This window comes from Nerophis ophidion, linkage group LG27 (assembly GCF_033978795.1).
Source record: "Nerophis ophidion isolate RoL-2023_Sa linkage group LG27, RoL_Noph_v1.0, whole genome shotgun sequence".
Classification (NCBI taxonomy): domain Eukaryota; kingdom Metazoa; phylum Chordata; class Actinopteri; order Syngnathiformes; family Syngnathidae; genus Nerophis; species Nerophis ophidion.
The window spans coordinates 1,336,741-1,362,801 of NC_084637.1; the positions used below are offsets into that span (position 1 = coordinate 1,336,741).

Here is a 26,061-nt window from a genome sequence, read left to right on the forward strand (position 1 = left end):
TTTGAGCAATAAAGAGTTGATATATTGTTCCATGTTACTATTCCTGCTTCATTTACACAAGAAACAAAACCGTTAGAGCTATAAATAATTATTGCATTGTCACATCATGTTCCTGTTTCATTTGGATAAGAAACCCAGGGAAATGCGTTACGTTGGTTGACATCCGCTCAGAGATCAACACGCTGCCCTCCAACCATCGGAGTGGTGGTATGCTGCGACTGGTGCCCACACAATAGACATTTATCTATTCAAATACTGAAAAGCTGTAGATGCTGTTTGCCATAGTTCAGTTGGTCCTGTCTACCATAGACATACACATCGCTTGTTGCTGTTGTCTTCTTGGAAAATGATTTTGCCGGCCACGCACTTCAAGACACTGCAGACAGAGAGTGTTGCCAGATGGGAGGACAGAAGCACGCAACAGGTCGCGCTCTGAAAACAAGTTGGTATAATACGCAGACCAGGCAACACTGTAGGTAAACGCAGCTGAAAAGACATTGCTTATATTCTGGTTCTTCAGAAGAATGATCTATAATATTATTAAATTATTTCATAAAACTACTGTAATTGTTTGTAGAACTTGCTATTGTCATGTATTTTTGTCTTGATGTTAGGTTTTCTTTTTAGAAAACACATTACATATTAAAATGGTGATGTTTTGGGAGGGTTAAGCACTAATGAAATTGATATCAATTAATTTCAATGGGCAGGGCTGTTTTGAGACAAGTGTTCTGAGCCAAAAGCAAGAAGAACTAGGTTTCCTGTGTTAATCCAATTTTTTGACCAGTCAGATGAAGGCACTTAGATGCAAGCCTGTAAACAGCGACCTACTGGAAATGATGCGTGTGCATGTAATGTGCATGTCAGACCTTGCGTGCCGACTAGAACCAAGGGCAAGTCGGCAGCGTTCCTGTAGTTGGCCAAGCGATTGAAGTAGTGATAGACCGTCTGGAAGCTGATTTCATCCTCAAGACTGAAGACGAAGATGACTGCGTCCACCCACAAGGCAAACTGCAAGGTCAGCAGATAAGCATGGCGGACATAAATATTGGAACATGACAGCTCATTTACTGGATGGAGAGCACACTCAGACTCGATTTCACCCTGATAAGTTTGGGAGAAGTAAAGTGTTATCCATTACCTGAGCCTCGGGCGGACCCCCTTCATCCCTGATGAGCAGCAGGTGACTCTGCCCATCAACCACGATCTCTTTCTTGAAGCGTCCACCTGTAGGAAGCAGCAGCAGTCAGAGAGCAGCATGGGCTCATCAGAGACTAACCTAATTGGACTCTAAACCTTTTGTCATCATACTACATAGAACGATGGATTAAATGATGCTTGACATCCTCCTCTACCGACTGTTTGATTATGTGAGGGAGGCGAGAGAAGATGAAATCTATCAGAGCTTCAAAAGCGACTATAGTCCTAAATGTTGAAATGTGTCTCAGTCGGAAAGTTAGGAAGCAGAGAAATGTTACATCCATCATCGGTGAATGTGCTTGATGAAGATGAAGAGTGATCTAAAATGAAGGTTGCACCAGCCAGCAAGTTCTGCTTGGGATTGTAACATTTTATAGTCGGTGTTTTAAATCGTGTTCCGAGACAGAACCATCAGAGTACTGATACAACAATTGAAGCACAGCCAAGCAGTTCTGGCCATGCTGCTGCAACCGCTCAAGCCAAATGAACGAGAGGAAGATGAGGATAGTTACCTGCATCCACGTCAGCTAGTATACAAGAGCAGCAGCAAGAAGAAGGTAGAGAGGAGAGGAGAGAAAAACATAGATGAAGGGTGCAAAAAGCAGATTTTTGGCCAACTTCTCTAAGCACAGTCTTCGGCCATCGTTCTGCACGGATACAAGTCTTGTGTGTCTGAGCACTCCTGAACACACCGCAAGTTAAGCTTGTGTTCAGTCACAGCTGGCAGCCTCAGAATAGTTTTGGTTAGCGGCTTTGTGGCACAGAGAGCGCTGCCTCAGCTCCCAATCAATCAGCATGGGAATGAAGACTAAGTCATATTTTTAGATTCCAGGAATTTGAAAACAACACAGCTACTTTTCTCAGCTTATAGTTTTGAGACCATGTCAGAGAACTGTCCGGAATCTTCTCTAATAATAATAATAATAAGCTGAAAGACCAGAGAGCAGAAATAGCAGTGGTGGTGAGAGCTGAACTTGAAGCAGCACGAGACTGCAGGACCACAATCACAACTGTGGGGGATCCCCATCACCACAAAGTTTGGCATCTCAAGCAAGAAAATAACAGTCCCAGCTACTTTGCCTGGGTCCACGTGTGGGTCCTCACACAAACAAACAACTTTCTTTATACACACGGAGGTGTGGAGATGACTACTGTTAGTACCTTGCTATTTACTTCATGTTGATAAATATCTTACAAACAGATAGTGCAGCTGAATAATACATCAAAAACATGCAGCTTTTTTGTGACATCCCACTTCCTACTTCTCTTAGCTAGAATCAGAGCACATAAATGAAAAATAATGGGCAAAAAGAGCCATTTTTTTGTTGACTCCTTGTTATCTGGATGTTGCTGGTCAAAAGTAAAGATGTTACGTACCTTCAGGCGACTCCTCCTGGACGTATGTTCCTGTAAGGTACCTGTGGACCAGTGCTGACTTTCCACTGGCCAGGTTACCCACAATGCCCTGCAGAGAGAGTGAGGTTTTTTTTGGACACTGACAGTACGTTGCAGACTTGGAATTAGGAGAGCAAACTCACCACTTTGAGTTCTGGCACGGTGCGACTGAGAGTCCACTCCTGGCTGTTCACAAAAGCATCTAAGAAAAAGAAAACACATGAAGTATTTTTAAAGGCCAGCCACTAAGACCATGGCATGTACGGTATGTTACATCATCTGGCCAACATCCTTTTTTTAGTGGTCAGTGACTAAAACCTGCCAGTTTGTTCTATTTCTACAGCAGGAACAAGAGGAAGATTAGGAATGGCATGTGTCCTATGCTGTCCTAATGCACTGCATAGGACACGTAGCAAGAGTGGTCCTCAGGTCCTGTTGATCAGGGGCAGTAGCTCCACAGCCACAGATCCACTTTTAACCACTAATATCACAGTCAAAATGAAAGCTTGTTCCCATAGGCACCATAAACTGTTAATAATGTTTAGCCAAAAGTGTATATTATATATACATAGTATTTATATAGGTGTGTGTGTGTGTGTGTGTGTGTGTGTATGATGGACATGTGTGTATTTTGGGTATATGGATTTGTGTATGTATGTGATTATGTGTGTATGTGTATGTATGTATGTATGTATATATATATATATGTATATGTATGTATAGGCACCATAAACTGTTAATAATGTTTAGCCAAAAGTGTATATTATATATACATAGTATTTATATAGGTGTGTGTGTGTGTGTGTGTGTGTGTGTGTATGATGGACATGTGTGTATTTTGGGTATATGGATTTGTGTATGTATGTGATTATGTGTATGTATGTATGTATGTATATATATATATATGTATATGTATGTATGTATATATATATATATATATATATATATAGTATGGATGTGTGTGTATATATGTGTGTGTACATATGTATATATGTAAGTGTGTGTGAATTTAAATGAAGTATATAGAGATAATATATAGCATCTACGCAGCAACCACTGAACTGAATCATATTATATATATTATTGTATTATATATTGTAAATATATATTGTATATGTATAGGGGTGGGACCTAATAAGTTTACTTCTTCCCACTCCCTTTTGAGCCAATCTACAAAAGATTAGTCACATGTAATGTTTACAATGTAGGTGTAAAAATAATGTATTGATATATTTCTTTTGTATTTTATGTCATTCTCTTGTTTTGTTTGCATGGCTCAAAATAAACCATTCATTCATTCATTCAATGAAGAAAGCCTGTAGTGCTCTAACCTTTAAGATTGATGATGGGTTACTTTAAAAACATTAGATTTTTCACAGCATGTAGACTGTTTCCCGACAGACATAAGTGGTGTCCAAGCTGACCTCCTGCAACACAGGATTGGAACGGTCCATCAAGGGCCACACTTAGGTAAGTAGGCCAGTAGGCCGCACTCTGCCAGACCTTCTCATTAATTCATTAGATGCAATCTGTGAGTGCTTAAAGCCCTCCAGGAAAGAAGAGCAGCCAGTTTGCGCTTCCATTCATCTGACAGTTCCTGAAGTGTTCCAGGATATTCAATGACCTACAAACATTCACAATTTATCTGGGGCTGCATCTCGAAATGCAGTATTACTGGTATTTTGGATCAACCCAATTATGCAGCTTCTATGCAACATGTTCACACCTTCAATCTTATCAGTTTGGAAATAATCCCAGAGAATCCATAGACACAGGAGGATATTGTTGAGGTTTCCACAGCCCGTGTGGAAACTCACTGCCTTGCAGGATGTTGATTCAGCTGCTTCCTGTTATCGTGGCCATCTACTTGGTACGATTCGCTGGCAGTAGAGACACAAGCTACCAGGCCTTGAGCATGGTCAAGAGATGACACGCTACTTTTAACCCCCACAGCAACAGCACGACATCTATCGAGCTTTGTGTTGACTTTCTACAACATTCCATGGGTCACCACGGACAAGTTTTAAATTGTCTCCAAAAACAGGTGTCACTGGGTAGATTATGGGTGCAGCGAGGACCAAGTGTGGCCCAGTATGGTCCCAGTCCTATCAACACAAAGAGGAAGAGGGGAGATGAACCATGGAAAGAGGGGACTCTCTTTCTGGGCGGTAAAACAACGGATTCTAGCACAGTGTTTTTCAACCTTTTTTGAGCCAAAGCACCTTTTTTGCGTTGAAAAATGCGGAGGCACACCACCAGCAGAAATCGTTAAAAAACGAAGCTCGGGTGAAAGTAAAAAGTCGTTGTCACAATTGTTGGATATGACTTTAGGGCATGCATCACTATAGATCTTGTCTCAAAGTAGGTGTACTGTCACCACCTGTCACATCACACCCTGACTTTTTTGTAGTGTTTTATTTCTTGTCTTGCGCTCCTATTTTGGTGGCTTTTTCTCTTTTTTTTGGTATTTTCCTGTAGCAGTTTCATATCTTTCTTTGAGCGATATTTCCCGCATCTACTTTGTTTTAGCAACCCAGAATATTTTTGTTGTTTTTATCCTTCTTTGTGGGGACATTGTTGATTGTCATATCATGTCCGGATGTACATTGTGTAGTAAGTTTTTGCGGTCGTCCAGCATTCTGTTTCTGTTTACTTTGTAGCCAGTTCAGTTTTACTTTGGTTCTACATAGCCTTCCCTAAGCTTCAATGCCTTTTCTTAGGGGCACTCAAATGTATTTATTTTTGGTTTAAGCAGTAGACACCTTTTTACCTGCACGCTGCCTCCCGCTGTTTCTCTGCAGAGCTCTAGACAGCACAGACACTCAACAACAACACATCATTTGCAGACTATAATTACTGGTTTGCAAGAAATATTTTTCAACCCAAATAAGTGAAATTAGATCATCTCCCACGGCAGACCAGACTGCACAGTGGTTGAAAAAGACTGTTCTAGAGTACTGGAGCCCAAATAGAAAATGCTCTAGAAGAGCCTTCAGACTTTTTAGGGCTCTTGGGTTCACTAAATAAACCAGCGATTGTAAAATGCAGATTTCAGGATGGAACATATGGGAAAATACAATTGGCAAGATATGATAGTCCTAAACCGTTTAGTATCTTGAAATTGCACCTGAAGTGTACCAGGAGACAGTACAGGTGGGCCAGTATAGGTGTAATAGGATCCCACTTTCTTGTCCTTGTCAAAAGCCTAGCAGCCGCATTTTGTACCAACTGCAAAAATAACAGTACTCAAGACGAGAGGCAACCAACGCAGGTATAATGATCTCAGCGTCACTAGTCAACATATTTTAGCGCTATTACGGACATGAAATCAAGTAAAATGAAGAAAGATGGCTTCAAACATCACAAACACGCGCATGCACAGACCTACAAAGCCGTGTGTGCACACATGCACTAAAAGACAGAATGGCAGTTATTTCCTTCAGGGCAGGGTGTGTGTGAGGGACGTTACCTGTCATCTTACAAATCAAGGAGGCCCCGCCTCACCACTCACTTGTGATATCGTATTAGTTCCGCCTTTACCCATTATGCTTCTCAAGCCTTCTAACAGTCAGTTTGTCTTGTCTGGAGACACTCTTTCAAAAGGGGCAAAAGGGGCAAATAAATGCTACTTCCACCTGTTACCATCTCAGTACAACATGCAGAGAATAGTTCTTTAAAGAGCTGTGTTTGTGACTACATTTCTACAAGTAGCAACACATACCTTCCTGCTGTTATTCTGTGTGTGTTTAGGACATAAAAAATGATTGGCAAAGTAAACAAAAGACAGAAATGATAGTGTGATTCTTCTTGGTTAGTAGATTAAAGAGACTTTAACCAAAAGACACATTTTCCATTTGTCTCATCATCAAGAAGACCAAAGTATTGCACAATTACTCAACAACCCACCACTAAGGGGCAAGTAAATGATAATGGCTTAATCAACCTGGGTGAGCAGCAAGCAAGCAGCAGCCTAAACATTCATGAGGCCATGCTGAGGCGCCAGCACATGTTACACCAGCTCGCCCTGCACAGGGTAATAAGCACATGAGAAAAAGCATCAACTGTATGAACTAGCTACAGCTAAGGTTGGCCATCGTTTGTATTGATTGATTGACTGATTCCAGTCCAAAGACTATACAAATAGGAGCCATTACCTCCCTGCTTGGCACTCAGCTTCAATGGTTGGAATTGGGGGTTAAATCATCAAAAATGATTCTCAGGCGTGCCACCTCTGGAGCCCACTACTCCCCTCACCTTCCAGGGGGTGATCAAGGGTGATGGGTCAAATGCAGAGGACACATTTTACCACACTTAGTGTGTTTATGACAATCATTGTTACTTTAACTTAACCATTGGTACTTTAACAAATCTGACACTTTTCAGATGCAGGGTCAAAAATGTACTATGAATTTCTCACAGGACTTTTTTCAACTGGTATATGAATATCTTTTGAACTTAAATATAAATGTTTTTGGCCTTGCGACGAGGTGGCGTCTTGTGGTTGAAGGTAGACGGACAGTGATGGCTGTAGTCAGGGTTGGGTATACCCTGTCTTCTGCCTGAGTGCAGCTGGGATAGGCTCCAGCCCCTGCTTCTATTACTCATCATAATCCTTTTGGTTCTCAAAGTCCTCCTTTATCTGGGGCCATATATTCAAAGTTTGTAAACATTAGCAAAAGACAAAAGATTTGCATTGAAAATGGGAGTCAACCTCTGAAAATGTAGAAAGTTCCACGAGAATTGGAACGTAAGACCCGGTTCCCATTCATGCCCAATGCTCGATGCCCAACCCTAACTACAGCCACTACTGTCCAACTACTATCAACACACTATCGCTCGCCCGAGATGGGAAGCTAACAATCCAAATAGTTATGGCTGCTCACATGTGATTATCATTTAAGCTATAATCCTGACTAGAAATGTCCCGATCTAAATTTTTTACATTTGATCCTGATCTGATTTCAAGTCCCAATCCGATACTTAGGCAATATATTATAGAAATGAAAAGGTTTATATGGAGGGACTAAAATAAACCCAATATGGTAGTACCTCAATAGTGTTAAGGGACTTCATTTGTAAAAAAAAAAAAAAAAACGACGAAAAAATGATTTTGTGAAAATAAAAATATACCTCTCATCATTCTACTATTAAGTAGGACTGGGCGGTATTCCGGTATATTTTATAAAATAGTATATGTATTTGAGACAATACCAATATTTACTCCCGGCGTTTACCCACGCTTCATAGACTTTCTTTACTATGACATTCAGAGCAATGAGCAGAAATCACGTTGTGTCAACACCCTCCGTGATGCTTTGTTGGAATTGTGTGAAGGCATTCACACATACAAAAATATTGAAAATGTTGGAGTTCCCTGGTTCATACCTGATCAGCAATACGCTTCATCCTTGGCATGCCACTTTTGAAATAGTTTAATGTCAACAAGACAGCAACTTCAATGTAGGAAATATTGTTTTTCCTAATGAAAGCAACAACCAGCACACAAAAACACATACACAATGCTACTACATGCCATGGGAACAACGAACAACAAATCAATCAATCAATGTTTACATGCACAAACCACAACACAAACCACTATGAAGCTAAAAGCTTTCAATCCAAACAATACCCCGTTTGTGGACAATAACACATGACAGCCATCGAAACACATTTAATCTCTTTATTAACCAGAGGTAACACAATCCGGTGAAAAGATTCAACAGAGCAGCAGTCTGATAAACTGCCACTGCTAATTGCTAAAGCTAACAAATAGAGCTCAGCTGGAACCCTCACTGACATCACACACAAAAGGGAGACGTTAACGAGGCAGGAGGGTCTTCCAGCTCTGGCTTTTGCATGTTGTCGTAGCCTGGTCGTTGCTGGCATGCTGTGTGTTGTGCCGCGGTGTGCATTGTTTACACAACGTGCGGTACGCTACTTATGTCCGGCCGTGCGGTGTGCTACATAATATGTCCGTGTGGAAACTTGTTCTGTGCACCTCTGTTCTGAACCGAACCCCCCGTACCGAAACGGTTCAATACAAATACATGTACTATTACACCCTTAGGTAGTAGTGTTGTCCAAAATGTATTTTGATACTTTTCAAAATATAAGGGACCACAAAACATTTCATTATTGGATCTATTTTAACATAAAATCTTATGATAAATTAAACATATGCTTCTTATTGCACTCAAAGAACAATTTTACAACAGGTAAGTAAAATTGCATTAAATAACACAGTGACCATACTGGACAACTTCACTTTTCATAATAAGTAAGCCAAGGGATTAAAAAGGCTCTGAATTGGGCTGCTGATGTCTGTGTTGCCTTGCATTCACTTGTGTGTGTAAAAGCTGCAGATTTTGTGTGAGTGGGCAGGCACGCAAAGGCAGTGCCTCTAAGGTTTATTGGCGATCTGTACTTCTCCCTACGTCCATGTACCACTCCTTACAGCGGCCTTTTAACAAGTCATACATTTTACTTTTTGGAACTGATACCGATAATTTCCGATATTACATTTTAAAGCATTTATCGGCTGATAGCATCGGCAGTCTGATGTTATCGGACATCTCTACTTAGCATTCATGACTGCCTGCTGTTGCACTGATCAACCTAGTGGTGGCTCACATCCATCACACACACAGCTTTTGCGTACACATTTGGTAAATAAATAACCAGAAAATTTATATTTTGTTGTTTTCTTACTGTACCAAAAATGAACCGAACCGTGACCTTTAATCCGAGGTATGTACCAAACCAAGATGTTTGTGTACCGTTACACCCTTACTACTACTACCCATTCATAGAATGATCAGGCTGCATGGACTACACAGCTGAAGGAGGTGAGAAAAGAAGAGAAAAAGGTTAACAAAACACCAAAGAAACAAAATTGAAGAAATAACACGCATAGGAAGCACTTAAGATGACTAAAAAGGAAGTCAAAAAACAGCTCAAACTCCAAACACAAAAAAACGGACTGACCTTGACATCATCAGGAGACTCAGCAGATCCAGCCCCAGCATTACATGCAAGCACCAGCACGCACACACACTCATAAGTTATGCAAATGAAGGCAAGAATGATGAGACGTGTTTACATCAACATAGTCTTACTTCAGATGTATACTTGGAATCTCTACTCTTGCCTCGTTGTGGTGGCAGGTGACTATGTGCACATTTATCATCTGCCCCGTGGGTTTCAGCATTATGTAAGCACCTTAATCAGCAGGAGGTAGATGACAGTGACACTCTTCTGGCACGCCAGTGTCGGATTACAGGAAGTCCTCGGGTGTGATGAAAGCACATTTTCCAACATGATTGGCCGAGCCAAGCAGGAAGTTTGCTCTTCAAGGAGTTGCAGATGTTATGGGACAGATGTTAGAGTCACATAATGTGCTAATGACAAATTACACCAGACCTGGACAAATGAAGGCCCGGGGGCCACATGCGGCCCGTTGACCTTTTCCATCTGGCCTGCTGGACATTCCCAAATAATGATTTTAGATGTTTAAGATGTAAAGTGTAGCTGCCATTATGATGTCAACTCACCTTTATAATCACCCCAAGTCTTCAACTATACTAAGTCTTTACATGCTTGGAATACTCATCATATACTAGTTATTATGCTCATCTAATTAGTTACCATGGTCATCTAATTACTTATCATGGTCCTCTAATTACTTACCATGGTCCTCTAATTAGTTACCATGGTCCTCTAAGTAGTTACTATGGTCCTCTAAGTAGTTACTATGGTCCTCTAAGTAGTTACCATGGTCATCTAAGTAGTTACCATGGTCCTCTAGGTAGTTACTATGGTCCTCTAAGTAGTTACTATGGTCATCTAATTAGTTACTATGGTCCTCTAATTAGTTACCATGGTCATCTAATTAGTTACCATGGTCATCTAATTAGTTACCATGGTCCTCTAATTAGTTACCATGGTCATCTAATTAGTTACTATGGTCATCTAATTAGTTACCATGGTCATCTAATTAGTTACCATGGTCCTCTAAGTAGTTACCATGGTCCTCTAAGTAGTTACCATGGTCCTCTAATTAGTTACCATGGTCATCTAATTAGTTACTATGGTCATCTAATTAGTTACTATGGTAATCTAATTAGTTACCATGGTCATCTAATTAGTTACTATGGTCATCTAATTAGTTACCATGGTCATCTAATTAGTTACCATGGTCATCTAATTAGTTACTATGGTCCTCTAATTAGTTACCATGGTCATCTAATTAGTTACTATGGTCATCTAATTAGTTACTATGGTCATCTAATTAGTTACTATGGTCCTCTAATTAGTTACCATGGTCCTCTAAGTAGTTACTATGGTCATCTAATTAGTTACTATGGTCCTCTAATTAGTTACCATGGTCATCTAATTAGTTACTATGGTCCTCTAATTAGTTACCATGGTCATCTAATTAGTTACTATGGTCATCTAATTAGTTACTATGGTAATCTAATTAGTTACCATGGTCATCTAATTAGTTACTATGGTCATCTAATGAGTTACCATGGTCATCTAATTAGTTACTATGGTCATCTAATTAGTTACTATGGTCATATAATTAGTTATTATGGTCATCTACGTCACAGCAGCTCAGACGAGGCACCAAGCAGCGTGGGCGGGAAGCATTTCCACAGGCGTGGAAGGAGATTTTCACAACTATGTTCTAAAGCTTAATGATATATATAATAGAATAGAATAGAATAGAATAGAATAGAAAGTACTTTATTGATCCCTTGGGGAAATCCAACAAATATCAGATATATCAGATTGTAGTTGGGTGTATTTTGTACCATGCGCGTTCATATTTCACTGGTTGTTGCATTTTAGTTGCATTTCACTTGATTGTAAAATATGTTGATCGAGATAGGGTGTGACATTCATATTTTGTCAATATTCAGTGTTTTATCCTTCATAGAAAAAAATAAAATTCCATTAAGTTTTTTAAGGCGGTCTGTCATAATGTTTTAGCATTCAATGAAACATTATTGTAAGATTTTGTATTAGTGTTCCTAAAATATATACACCGGCCCCCAGACACATTTTTTTTCTCTAAATGTGGCCCCCGAGTCAAAATATTTGCCCAGGCCTGGATTAGATTGTACCATATCAATCCCAATATATTGAATATACAACAAAAATGCTAGATGGGTAGGTTGTGAGTTCAAACCCCAGCCGAGTCATACCAAAGACTATAAAAATGGGAGCCATTTCCTCCCTGCTTGGCACTCAGCATCAAGGGTCGAAATTGGGGGTTAAATCACCAAAAATGATTCCCGGGGCGCGGCCATCGCTGCCGCTCACTGCTCCCCTCACCTCCCAGGGGGTGATCAAGGGTGATGGGTCAAATGCAGAGGACACATTTCACCACACCTAGTGTGTGTGTGTGTGTGTTTAGTTAGGATCTGCCCCTGTCTTGAGATGCTATGTCACGCAAGACAAACACGCCCCTTGACTTCTTGCACCCCCTCTGAACCATATACACTCACCACAAACTCCAATTTGGGCCCGAAGAGGAAATGGTGGTGAGGAGGAGTGTCAAGAACACAATCTTGACCCCCACCCAATCACATAGGGGGAGTTACTGCTGCGCTGCTTTAAACTCACACTGATGGTTACTAATTCTGAAACACACACACACACACACACACACACACACACACACACACACACACACACACACACACACACAAACTATTCACTAACCTAAGTGAGGGAAACGGTCAGAATTAAAGACAAAGAATAGGAGCAGGAGGTTTAATATGCATGGGCTGATGGATAGCAGAGATGGACTATCTAGAAGGGGGTCTTCCATCCATCTTTTTGATAATGCATGCATGTGGCTTTTGACTCACATTACTTCTGCACGGCTGTGGATGTAGGTCACAAACTCTGATGCATACCCACACGCACCCTCCTTTAAACAAGTGCATGCCTATATTGACAGTGTGCAGGTTCTAGATGCACTAACACATACTCTCTAGCGGGGGTTAAGAGTTATGATATGGAATAAAAGCCATTTCGCGCCCTTTCACACTAACTAAACAATCGGGATCACATCCACCCAGAACCCTCTGATTTTTACTGTGCAAATAATACAAACTGTAGTAAGATAAATAAATAATACAAATGTACGATGTAGTTGTATTCATATATATATATATATATATATATATATATATATATATATATATATATATATACTGATGATACACAACGTTCTTACAACCTTCACAATGTCATTAAAAGAATCAACTGATCTGTGTTGAAAAGTGTCAGAGTGGTATTTATTTAACAATGTTTAATAATGTGCTTGTAGTTTGCAGCGATGTACAACTGCACTGCATCATACTCAGTTTCTAATATTTTTCCATCAAATGTAGTAAATAATGGTCACCTAAATATATAAACCCTAAACGGTGGCAAGTAGGATGTTGTGTATTTTGTATTCTACTTTAAATATTGTTAAACTCTATCCAGTAACAAAAAGAGTTTCCAGCTCTCAAAGAAATACTTCCAGTATCTACACATAAACCAGTAACTCACCATGCCTTTGATTAGCTTGCCAGAAGGTTCTAGAAATGTAATGCACTATTATGCACTGCAATATAACAGCTGCTGTACGCTAACCGAACAATGAAATATTTTTAAAATGGCTCTTGCGTGAACAATGAGTACTAATTTGAAAAATAGTATACTACAGCAATTAGGAATCAGATGTCAAGGTTCACTTTTAGCTTTGTGAACGTCACATCTCTCAACCACACAGTGAACATTTTGTTGTTGTTTTTATCTCTGTTATGTACGCTTTTCTGTTAGCCAACCACTAAATGTTGTATAACTTTGAGAGTCCGCTGGAATGCAAAGTTAACGCGATAATAACGCGTTAACTATAAATTTTAGTAACAGCACAAATTTTTCTAACGGCCGTCTAACGCGATCACTTCCTTTTTGACCCCCCTGCAGTGCCGTAGCGGGAGAAATTGGCTGCTGTTCACTTGCTACTGATGAGCCACAAGCGAGCAGAAATGGACAAAAGATAGTCTACTTTATGGAAATATCAGGTTCAAAGTCATTGCAAGTTGTTCTCCCGACAAGAAAAGACTATTTCCCACCCTGAGAAGAGGCGACATTCCTGCAGCAAACACCTGCTGCTCGCGTCGTTCTAGAGGTGGGTGGTGCTTCACTTCCATGTTCAGTTTACAGTTAAGGTGATAACAGTGATAACATTTAGATTGTTACTGTGACTGATTTAGTAAGTAAGATGGCATAAACGCTCAACAGAAATGAAAAAATGTTGAAAGGAGACTTTTTTATTGCAAAGAGTTGATCCGACATAACTTTCATCAAAACAATCACACACATTTCCTGCTGGCTTCAAAATAAAAGCGCAACGCTGTGCACCCGGTTTATCGTCGTTTAGGGTTTCTCCTTAATGTACGAGCTTCACAAAAGCCGCCACACCTAACAAAATAAAGTAATATTTATTGTAGTGTTCAGAAGAAAAAGTCTGACGCTATTTTCAGCTTGTATAGTCAATTTTTTTTACTAACAAGGAGCCCACTTCCAACAAGTATTCCCTCCGTGCACACACGTCTGTCTCCGTGCACACACGTCTGTCTCCGTGCTTCACTCATAGACATACACCACTTGTCCATTCTCTGCCCACACAGTGTGTTCACGGACCATGGGAGAAATGACCACAGTGTGTTCACAGACCACGGGAGAAATGACCACCATAAGACACCAACATACACATTCACACCAGCCATATGCACAGACTTTTCTGGACGTACTCTAATATATTGCAGATATACCCTCACACAGTGATCTTTACAATTCAGGATAACACTGGCAACTTTTAATGAGAGAAAAGCTCCCAGCAACGCAAAGCAAGTGTGACGTCAGGCTCTTTGCAACTGGCAGACATGGCGCGACAGAATCGAAACACGAGTACAATCGCCAATAACACCAACAATAGATACTACATTTGTTGCCAAAAAGTGACTAAAAGTATTGCAGGAATCTCTACAAAAAAAAAACTTTAAAAGTACATTGTATGATATAAGCAACAACAATTTAAGAATAAAACAAAATGATATTATGTAAGAAAAATATACATGTTAATACTAACCTTAAAACCAGATCTGTTTTAAAAGAATATTCACATGTTTTGCCTTTTAAAGAATATATGCATCATAGCAAATCATGCGATGACATCATATCAACTACGCCCCCACCGCCACAGGTATTTTGGGGATAGCCTGACATTAACTAAATTAAAATGTCTTATATTGTGATTATGCTTTGTCAGAGAGGTTTTGTAATGTTATTCTGTGATATTTGCACCTAAAGTAATGCTAATACATCAGTTTAGGAATAAGGGGGCGGATTATGGCAGGTTGAAATATTGTATAAATTCTTGTATAACATGTTTTGGTGGATTACTCAATTACGGAATAATAAGCAGGCTCAATATTCAATTTTATAAATCAATAGAGAAGTTTAAAACATTTCATGCAAAAATATGAAGCCACCCTCCCTGAAAATTATCTGGCCAGGGTACACTTATGATGGACAATTATACCTATCTGTCATTAATTTTGAACAGACTGTGATTAATCGCGATTAAATATTTTGATTGTTTGACAGCCCTATTTATTATCGTTATTATTACTAGATTGGACAACGGGAGCCATCTGTAAACACTCAACTGGCGTTTCAGAATGCAAGTCTATCAACGTCCTTGTTATAAAAGAACATACATGTGAAGTGTACATTATGTTGATATGCCAATTCATGATTCAGTCTGTGTGTGTGTTAGAGAGAGAGAGAATAGTTCTGCACAAATTATTTTTTAGGTTCAGTAAAAATGTACAAGATAGGCTCCAGCACCCCCCCGGCCCCGAAAGGGACAAGCGGTAGGAAATGGATGGATGGATGGATGGATGGATGCGGTAGTGGGGTCCCAGAAGTGAGGGGCTGTGAACTTGACTCAATCATGTGATTTGTACTGAAATAATCTAAAAAAAAAAAAAAGTGTTTTGCATGTATTATTAACTATTTATGTTTTAGTAGTATTATTTACCAATCTTGCCAAAGTTGTTCTTGTCAATGAGTAGATGAGCATCACAGTTGAGGTGAATGTTTAAGAGTCACACCATCACAGAATCAAAAGGTGTTTAAATATTTTTGGGCAACAATTAGCATCCATCATTAGAAGTACTCTTTAAGAATGTCAAACATCCAACATAACTCCCATTCACACCCGAACCAGTCTGTCTACATTCAGTTAAACGCACTAAAACACTCAATGTTTACAATGTTCTGTTCTTCTCCCTCACTGAAATACATTTGTATCTTAAATATTTGTAGCAACTTAATAAAACGGAATTTGACTGGACAATTATTTTTAAATATGCGATTTACTGTCATTATTGTGTTATCTACTCACTACTTTATATTACTATCATTTTATTAATCCATTCAAATTCAAATGTGAAGGTACATTATTATTTGAGTCCAAACTTGGTGTTTGGTATGTTTTTACCCACTGGGAGCGATGTCACATATTAAAACGGGCTGACTTTAGAACACAAGTGTCAAACTCGAAACCCAGAGGCCAGATCTGGAAAAATCATTTAAGGTGGCCCAAGAAGGCCTGGAAGTAGTGTGTCTACAAGGACTTTGTTTTCTTACTAAATGTATTTGTTCTTTATTTTTTAACAGGAAAAAGTACATGAAATGAACACAATTGCATATATATGTATTCAATATATAATGTAACACGTATTACCATAAAATACTTTTTTTCCCCAAAAAAAACCCCAAACACTCAAATATCTTACTTACATATGAATCTGTAATAATAATGTTGTTCATGTTAATAATGTAGTGTTGCATTTGTATGAATTTAGGTTATAAAGTAATCTGCAATGGCAATGAACTATTACCTTTGTTTTTACTAATAATGTACCAAATATTAAAATAAATATCTGACTGACTTTTGATTTCCAAAAAATTATACTTTGTAAAAATTCTAATAGATTTTATGGTATCATTCTCTAAAAATTTTAATGTGGTACCTTTTTTCATTTACAGTAATACGCCGCAAAAACAACAACCATGTATTTTACAATTAAAAAAACGGAAACTCAGGATTTTACTGTAAAAAAAAAGTGATACTGTTTTTCTATTTACTGTAATAAACTATAAAAACCGCAGCCACAAATTTTACGGGGAAAAAAACCTGGCCAGTCTTTTGCCAGAATTTTACTGTAAAAAAACAAGGGTGCAATTTTTCCATTTAAAGCTGCCAGTTTAATAGTTCTACATTAAAAAAATATAATGGTCAAATGCATAAGTAATTGTATAATAATATCATGAGGGGAATCTTTATTTATTCATGACCCACTGTTCCGAGCGTCCCTCTGAGGCCAGACTTACCTGTGAAAACAAGTTTGACACCCCTGCTCAGAAATTTCCTGCTCCTTATTAAACAGGTACAGCAGGTTTTTATTCTGTCCATCCATATATTTACACTTATTCTAGATTGACTAGTATGAATTTAGGCTAGGATAGACTATCTGTCCCACAATGGGGACATTATGTGGTTGCGGTGGTAATTTAAATGTGAAGTTAATTAGTCTTCTACAGATTGGTACTCTCCTTTCCTATAGCGTCGGGGAGCACGTTTGATATTAAACCTTAATTAAACATAACGAATGGACTGGCCTTATTCATCTTATTTACACAACATTTCTGTCTCTACATGTTAGCAAGTTTAAAATGTCTTGTCCGTATCATGTGCAGAGGAGTATTCACATTATGTTCACTTTCATTTTTATTATGAAAGTTGGAGGCTATCAAAAGTAACTGTGCAAACGTGAATAGGTTTGTGTTCATCCACAGCATGCCATACAAAGTGATTGGCTGTTCTGAGGCGTGTTTCAAAGGAAACTGAAACACTACTGAGCCTATCTAAATTTAAATAAAGGTGCTGCTATAGGTGCCCCCACCCTACCTATAGTGGACTCAAGACGAAGACAAGAAAGAACAAACAAGTGTTTTTTTGTCAATGCAGTACAAGTACAGATGGCTGATAAGATGAGACCGCAACATCTGGAAGAGCAGCGAAACACAGCTGTGTGACAAAGTGACATTGCACAGCCATCAGACTGTATAATGCATATGTTCCTTCTTGACTGCACTTAAATGTAGAATATATTTATATTATTCATATCTTATAAATTATATTTATATATATAATATATGTCATATTATCTATTTTTATTATTGTTTATTGTGAGCGAACTGTGGTACTGAATTTCCCTCAGGGATCAATAAAGTACTTTCTATTCTATTTTGCTACCTCACTTTAGCTACCTCAACTTGCCAGCATTTTGAGATATGAGCCAGGGCCGCATGGTTATGGTCAAAATGATCATCTTCATTTTTATGAATAATGAAATGGGGTTAGTGCGTCTGCCTCACAATACGAAGGTCCTGAGTAATCTTGAGTTCAATCCCGAGCTCGGGATCTTTCTGTGTGGAGTTTGCATGTTTTCCCCGTGACTGTGTGGGTTCTACTCCGGCTTCCTCCCACCTTCAAAGACATGCACCTGGGGTTAGGCCCTTCCCACCTCCAAAGACACGCACCTGGGGATAGGCCCCTCCCACCTCCAAAAATATGCACCTGGGGATAGGCCCCTCCCACTTCCAAAGACATGCACCTGGGGGTAGGCCCCTTCCACCTCCAAAGACATGCACCTGGGGATAGGCCCCTCCCACCTCTTAAGACATGCACCTGGGGATAGGCCCCTCCCACCTCCAAAGACATGCACCTGGGGATAGGTTGATTGGCAACACTAAATGGTCCCTAGTGTGTGAATGTTGTCTATCTATCTGTGTTGGCCCTATGATAAAGTGGCGACTTGTCCTGGGTGTACCCTGCCTTCCACCCAAATGCAGCTGAGATAGGCTCCAGCCCCCCCGCGACCCCAAAAGGGACAAGCGGGAGAAAAATGGATGGATGGATGGATGGAAATGACAATTATTAATCATGATTCTTCATTAAGTTAGGTAACAGTATTGGGAGTGTTGACCACTACTCCATCACATACTTTGTAATGGTTTAAAAAAAGGCTATCCAAAAACAAATATTTGTGTTGTTGAATACAAGTATCAATGTGTCATCTTTTGGTTCCATTATATGATGCCTTTAGGTCTATTTTTCCATTTCTGATGCTTTTTATGGTGCCATAAAAAACAATCATGTTTCATGGGTGTCATCAATTGCACACCCCTGTTTGACCTAATCATACATTTGATCGTTTTTGTCGTATGAAACATGTAAAATAAATGTTAAAATACAAAAATATACCGTATTTTTCGGTGTATAAGTCACTCCAGAGTATAAATCGCACCTGCTGAAAATGCATAATAAAGAAGGAAAAAAACATATATAAGTTGCATTTTTGGGGGAAATGTATTTGATAAAACCCAACACCAAGAATAGACATTTGAAAGGCAATTTAAAATAAATAAAGAATAGTGAACAACAGGCTGAATAAGTGTAGGTTATATGAGGCATAAATAACTAACTGCTATGTCAAGCTAACATATTATGGTAAGAGTCATTCAAATAACTATAACATATAGAACATGCTATACCTTTACCAAACTATCTCTCACTCCTAATCCATAAATCCCATGAAATCTTATACGTCTAGTCTCTTACGTGAATGAGCTAAATAATATTATTTGATATTTTACGGTAATGTGTTAATAATTTCACACATAAGTCGCTCCTGAGTACAAGTCGCAAGTGCGACTTATAGTCCGAAAAATACTGTAGTTGTTTAGTGGAACAATTAAACTCGTGTGAAAGAGCCCGTCAATGCACAATTATACTTTTCGCAGTGTCTGGATTTATACGCAGGCGACCAGGGGGTGCCAGGGTTTGCCAGGACATCGGCAACATCAGAAATGTTGCCACTGGATGGTAAAGTGTCTCCAGACTCTACCGAGCATAATGGTTAGCTTCCACCCCGGATGTGTAACAGCTGCTGAACGTTGCTGCCATTGAACATCTGCACCAATCCCCACCACCGTTCTGATGCGCATTGTTGCAGCTCCGCCATGCAGCAAAGTGGTGCAGATTTCTAAGAGATCTCGCAAATGTGTGCGTTATCATGTGAAAAAGGGAGCAGTCGTAAACTCAACCCCAAACAGTTTATTTTGTCCTTACGGAGGAGCAAAAGTAAATAAACTTGGTCCTGCCATGTGAGATGCGTAACGACTGCTGAACGGCAGCACTGTGGAATGTTTGGAGCTTTGCTGTCCATCAATACTTGACTCGTGGAAAAGACGACAGTTTAGCTTGCACAATGACAACTTTAACTCTGTATTTGCAACACACAGCAGTAACATCACCCAGCGGTGTGCTTGCAGCACTACAGCAGTGATGCACCTTAGTGCCACAGCAAAATGAAAAGAAGGGGGTGAATTCTCTTCTCATCATCAAGTCTTATTAACTCTTAGTGCGGCAAGGCGGGTCTGATGGCCCGCTAGCATCACAACTGATTAGCTAACATAGACAAAATGATCACCAAACCAAATGCCAGAGTGAGAATATTTCAGTTTACACCCTTGCAACAAGATGAGCCTATCAACACCAAGTAGACAGAGAGCCAAATGTGCACCAATGCAACCAACCTGAAACATAACCAGGCCACAGTCCACACTCACTTTGGTTTGGTGAACAAGCCAGGTCAGTGTAAACAACATAGTGTGTGCTCAAAGAAAGTGCAGTTCAATACATCACCAAACACACGCTGCCATTTACAAACCCCGTTTCCAAATGAGTTGGAAAATTGTGTTAGATGTAAATATAAACAGAATACAATGATTTGCAAATCCTTTTCAAGCCATATTCAGTTGAATATGCTACAAAGACAACATATTTGATGTTCAAACTCATAAACTTTATTTTTGTGCAAATAATCATTAACTCCAGAATTTGATGCCAGCAACACCTGACAAAGAAGTTGGGAAAGGTGGCAATAAATACAGATAAAGTTGAGGAATGCTCATCAAACACTTATTTGGAACATCCCACAGGTGTGCAGGCTAATTGGGAACAGGTGGGTGCCATGATTGGCTATAAAAACAGCTTCCCAAAAAATGCTCCGTCTTTCACAAGAAAGGATGGGGCGAGGTACACCCCTTTGTCCACAACTGCGTGAGCAAATAGTCAAACAGTTTAAGAACAACCTTTCTCAAAGTGACATTGCAAGAAATTTAGGGATTTCAACATCTACGCTCCATAATATCATCAAAAGGTTCAGAGAATCTGGAGAAATCACTCCACGTAAGCGGCATGGCCGGAAACCAACATTGAATGACCGTGACCTTCCATCCCTCAGACGGCACTGTATCAAAAACCGACATCAATCTCCAAAGGATATCACCACATGGGCTCAGGAACACTTAAAAAAACTACTGTCACTAAATACAGTTTGTTGCTACATCTGTAAGTGCAAGTTGAAGCTCTACTATGCAACGTGAAAGCCATTTATCAACAACATCCAGAAACGCCACCATTTTCTTTGGGCCCGAGATCATCTAAGATGGACTGATCAATCAATCAATCAATCAATCAATCAATGTTTATTTATATGGCCCTAAATCACAAGGGTCTCGAAGGGCTGCACAAACCACAACGACTGATGCAAAGTGGAAAAGTGTTCTGTGGTCTGACGAGTCCACATTGCAAATTTTTGGGAGAAATATTCGACATCATGTCATCCGGACCAAAGGCGAAGCGAAACCATCCAGACTGTTATCGACGCAAAGTTCAAAGGCCAGCATGTGTGATGGTATGGGGGTGCATTAGTGCCCAAGGCATGGGTAACTTACACATCTGTGAAGGCACCATTAATGCTGAAAGGTACATACAGGTTTTGGAACAACATATTCTCCCATCTAAACTCTGTCTTTGTCATGGACGCCCCTGCTTATTTCAGCAAGACAATGCCAAACCACATTCAGCACGTGTTACAACAGCGTGGCTTCGTAAAAAAAGAGTGCGGGTACTTTCCTGGCCCGCCTGCAGTCCAGACCTGTCTCCCATCGAGCGGAGACCCCAGACTGTTGAACGACTGAAGTTCTACATAAAACAAGAATGGGAAAGAATTCCACTTTCAAAGCTCCAACAATTAGTTTCCTCAGTTCCCAAACATTTATTGAGTGTTGTTAAAAGAAAAGGTGATGTAACACAGTGGTGAACATGCCCTTTCCCAATTACTTTGGCATGTGTTGCAGCCATTAAATTCTAAGTAAATTATTATTTGCCCAAAAAAAATTAAGTTTATGAGTTTAAACATCAAATATCTTGTCTTTGTAGTGCATTCAACTGAATATGAGTTGAAAAAGATTAGCAAATCTTTGCATTCAGTTTATAATTACATCTAACACAATTTCCCAACTCATATGGAAATGGGGTTTGTAATACTGTGATAAAACTAGCATTTTTAAAAGTGCTGCAAATATTTGACAGTCATGTCAAGTTGGTATTTCTCACTTGTAATCTGCCAGACTTAAGTTTTTCTTGCATTTGATCTTAAATACATCTGCTTAAACTGTGGCGTTTATAATGTTACTCTGTACTTTTGTTTAAAAAGGTCCTAACTAGATTGTCAGTAAAAAGGGAAACTGCACTTCTTTTGTAATGTCGCCTATCGTCCACTGACATTATGAAAGACATGACAAGGGAGGGATTTTTTTAATGCATTCTAAATTATTAAATAAACGTAAACAATAGTCCTCTTACAGCGCAGCCAATGGGAGTTCCACTATTTCGCCCATAAAATCTAATAAATAACCATTCAAAAACCGCTAAGAATACTCTATTTACATTGTGTCACTTGAATATGATCAAAGTAATAGTGATATTGTTATTATGCGCACTAACGCAGACAAACTATTTTGAGCAGTGCCGTGACCACTACTGTGTGGCCCTATGTTTACATCATGGAGTGGTCTGCTGCTTCCTCGCTTCCTTGCTCTCTGTAAGTTTATTGTAGATCATAAATCATGCATCTCACCTGGACAGAATAGGTCTGAGTAGGTATTCCGCGAAATTGGTACACTCTGACATTCATTTAGGACCCGCAAATCGCCAGAACAAGGAAAGAGGCTTGGTCCCCCCGCGGACCAACGTTTCCTTGTGAGGATGAGACATTTTTCACCCCTTGCACGGTAGGTGTTGTATTGTTATGTTTGTTGGCTCTCATAAAATCTGCAGTGAGTAATAATCAGTAACGAAGAAAGAGAAAAAATCAGTGTGAAGCGTTTTTGAAATTATGCTTAAGATGATTAAAATATGTGGATATTAAATGTTATAATAAATGTGTCTATTACAACATAACAAACATACTTACATCATGAAGATAAAACCTCAATGGTGCTGTTTGAATGTCTTTAAGGGACCTGTAGGCGGAATTCCAAAGCTCCCATAGGCTCCATTGTAAGCAGACTTTAATCGCATTTATTTAATATTTAGAAATAAACAAATAACATCTGTCGTCATGTCTCTCATTATGATTGTGAACGATAGGCAAAATTAAAAAAGAAGTGCAGTTCCCCTTAAAGTAATGTACACTCTACCTCTGCCTACATGTTCAATATTCAAGTGCATCTTTGTTCGTCAACACTTTATTTTATGTTTTGGTTGTGTACATTTGCAGCCCCTCCACCCTCTCCCTAACATTCTATATTGCTTTTGGTTGCGATTTAATTAACAAAGTATATTTTATCTTTATTGGTTTTGTTTTAATTATATGAAGATTTAAAAGTTTTCATTCCCACTACAATGAAAACATTTACAAAAAATACAAGTTTATTGCAACCGAAATGATAAACATGCATTATTATTATGTATTATAATTACATCAATAGTACATTTGGTGTCATAAAAATCATAGCAATAATATCATTTATCTGCAATCATTTGTAGGTCAATAAATCATCAAGCACAATAAGACTGTTAGCTGGAATCAGCAGCTGTCTGGATAAAGTGGAGATGAAGTCTGTTGATTAAAGAAGCACTTCATCTTCATCAACAATATCATCAGCATATGGAATTGTCTAAATGTTTCGGGGACAAATGAGCATTCCTAGACATATGATTTCCCACGCCTTCTCTTCATGATGATAGCAATTTATTTGTATTATTTTCCAGGATATTTTGTGTTTGACAGTAGATTGTTTTTATTGGGCAATTCTGTGATTCCATGTGTGATTGTGTTCATGTGGAAGTCATAGAGCCCTACAGTTGGGTGAACCGAGTGTTATATGGCTGTCACTTCATGTTTAGAGGGCTCTTTAAACTAAAAACAAATACATTTAGAAAACAGTGACCATTATGTTTAATACTCTAAGAAAAGATTTTCTTTATGAATAATACTCCTACGTGGCAAACATTTGTTTACTACGATAAAGTCCGGAACCAATTGGCGGCGATAAACGAGTGTTAAAATGGATCTTCTTTAACCTGGCCTGCCTGCTGTTTGCACTTGAAATAAATGCATCTGCAAGTAGCGAAACACAAACAGGAGCGTCTGCTTGTCAACCAAACAACACCCTGCTGTCCTAAACACACACTGACCTCCCAAAGCACATACACACACAAAGATGCTTCTTTACCAACTGGGCTTCCTCCGTTCACGTTTTCTGTGCTGGACTGCAAAGGCAATATCCTCTGGCGCAGAGATCTGATTTTGCTCGGGCTTCCTGCTGGTATGAGGGTAGAGGTATCGTCCCTGCGGGAGAAGATGCCACTGAAGAACCGCAGGAGCCGCCTCTCACCCGAACGCTCTTCTCCGTTCCGTAGTAGCGCACTGCCATCCCTCTGTGCAGCCAGAAGCTGCAAGTCGCTGTTGTCCAGCGTGCGATTCTTAACACAGCTGAGCTCAGACATGGAGTCTGTCTTGTTAAGGATTGCACCGACCTCCAACGTCTGGCTTTTCTGTCTCGTGCCAGCATGAGGGCGGTTGGCAGGTTTCCGGAGCTCAGCGTCAACTTGTGTGACCTTCTGCCCTTTAGATGCAGCATCATGGCCGATAGAGCCAGAACTGCTGTGGTGTTTGTCCTTTGTGAGCGCGTGCAGACGCAGCAAATCACTGCTCGTCCAGTGTCGGAAGCTGAAGCTGCGTCGCAGCAGGCCAGGCTCCAGCTGAGGTGAGCATGTGGTTGTGAGCCCATTGAAGGCTGGCGTCAGCTTACCATGGTCTAGCGACTCAGGACTCCTCTTTTCCAAACTCTTTGACTTGAAAAGTGTCTTCATCTTCATCACGCTGCTACTCACTACATTCCTAGCAGAGTTTGTCTTGGTGCAAATGTGTTCCTCAGGTTTGTCAGATGACTGTGATTCCTGACACCTCTGTTGCTTGCGAGAGAATTTAAGCCTCCTCAACTCCAGCTGGCCTGTGCTGAATGTCCTGAAGTTCCTCATGGAGCTCTGTGCTGACAAGTCATCTGACTCGACCTCCGCTTCCTGCACTTCTTCCAGAAATACGCTGCGCTGGGCTTCCAGTGAGGCTTCCCGCCGGAAGGCCCCCAGCTTGGGGATTTTTACCAGCTGAGAATCCAATACGTCGCCGCCGTCCTCCAACGTCTCTTTCTTCACTAGCGTGAGGGATATGCAGTACACTATCTTCTTCTGAGGCATTCCTCGCTCCATTCCTTGAGAACAATTCCCATCCAGAAAAAACATAGTTTAAGTTACTTTAAAAAAAGATCAAGAAAAACATCTTCCCCAGAGAGACCCCACGTGAATGGCGTGGACCTCGCAGGCAGCATTAAAAGTGGGAATATTAAAGCCCTCAATTAGCAACATGACCACTTCCCTTCATCCAGATGTGCAACAAGCATGCAAGCTGACAGGAAATGCACTTCGCCTTCATCCCCTCGCGATGCAGCTGGCCAAGCAGTCTCTGGCCGAAAAAGTTACAAAAAAAAAAAAAAAAACACACGCGCGCGTGAGCTTCACGAGACGCGCTGACGGCCGGTGGGACGGGAGTCTTTTCCCGCCAGCTGTTTCCACGACGACAGTTCCAAGTGGAGGACGTCGTGGATCGCGGCTCTCGGAGCTCTGGACCCCACGCGCGAGACAGTGGAGCAAGGTGCGCGCGCACGCACCAAACATGCTTCAGCGGCAGAGAAAAGATGGTGCGCATGCTTCACGGCCGACTGCGCATGCTCGGAAGATGACGACAACAATGCAACCTTTTCAAATGTATAAATGTAGACTCGTCTAAACACAATTATTACTTCATGATGCTTGAGGCGCGCTTTTAACCGTTCTTCTTTCCAGCTAAAGAAGTTCTCTGTGAAACGTCAACAAGCTCCATCACAGGTTTTCTTTTCTGCTAAAGGAGGCGG

At 40.0% G+C, this 26,061-nt stretch overlaps 1 protein-coding gene and 1 long non-coding RNA gene across 6 annotated transcripts in view; one reads left to right on the forward strand and one right to left on the reverse strand.

Annotated features, from left to right (window-relative positions):
• LOC133544138 (arf-GAP with GTPase, ANK repeat and PH domain-containing protein 1-like) overlaps nucleotides 1–26,061 on the reverse strand; it is an 88,673-nt gene that overhangs the window by 43,598 nt on the left and 19,014 nt on the right. For 2 of the 5 annotated variants that reach the window (XM_061889219.1, XM_061889218.1), the window contains exons 3-7: nucleotides 2,739–2,797; nucleotides 2,578–2,665; nucleotides 1,713–1,727; nucleotides 1,142–1,227; nucleotides 870–1,011 (exon numbers count right to left, since the gene is read on the reverse strand). In XM_061889219.1, the coding sequence (XP_061745203.1) occupies nucleotides 870–1,011; nucleotides 1,142–1,227; nucleotides 1,713–1,727; nucleotides 2,578–2,665; nucleotides 2,739–2,797 (390 nt within the window). Of the gene's footprint in view, nucleotides 1–869; nucleotides 1,012–1,141; nucleotides 1,228–1,712; nucleotides 1,728–2,577; nucleotides 2,666–2,738; nucleotides 2,798–24,324; nucleotides 25,973–26,061 lie in introns of those variants that run through there. The other 3 variants (XM_061889215.1, XM_061889216.1, XM_061889220.1) reach the window with 3 other exon arrangements.
• LOC133544139 (uncharacterized) lies at nucleotides 184–18,142 on the forward strand. The gene is made up of 4 exons (XR_009804590.1): nucleotides 184–472; nucleotides 3,997–4,065; nucleotides 13,585–13,789; nucleotides 17,702–18,142. It is a non-coding gene; the product is annotated as an uncharacterized LOC133544139 (long non-coding RNA).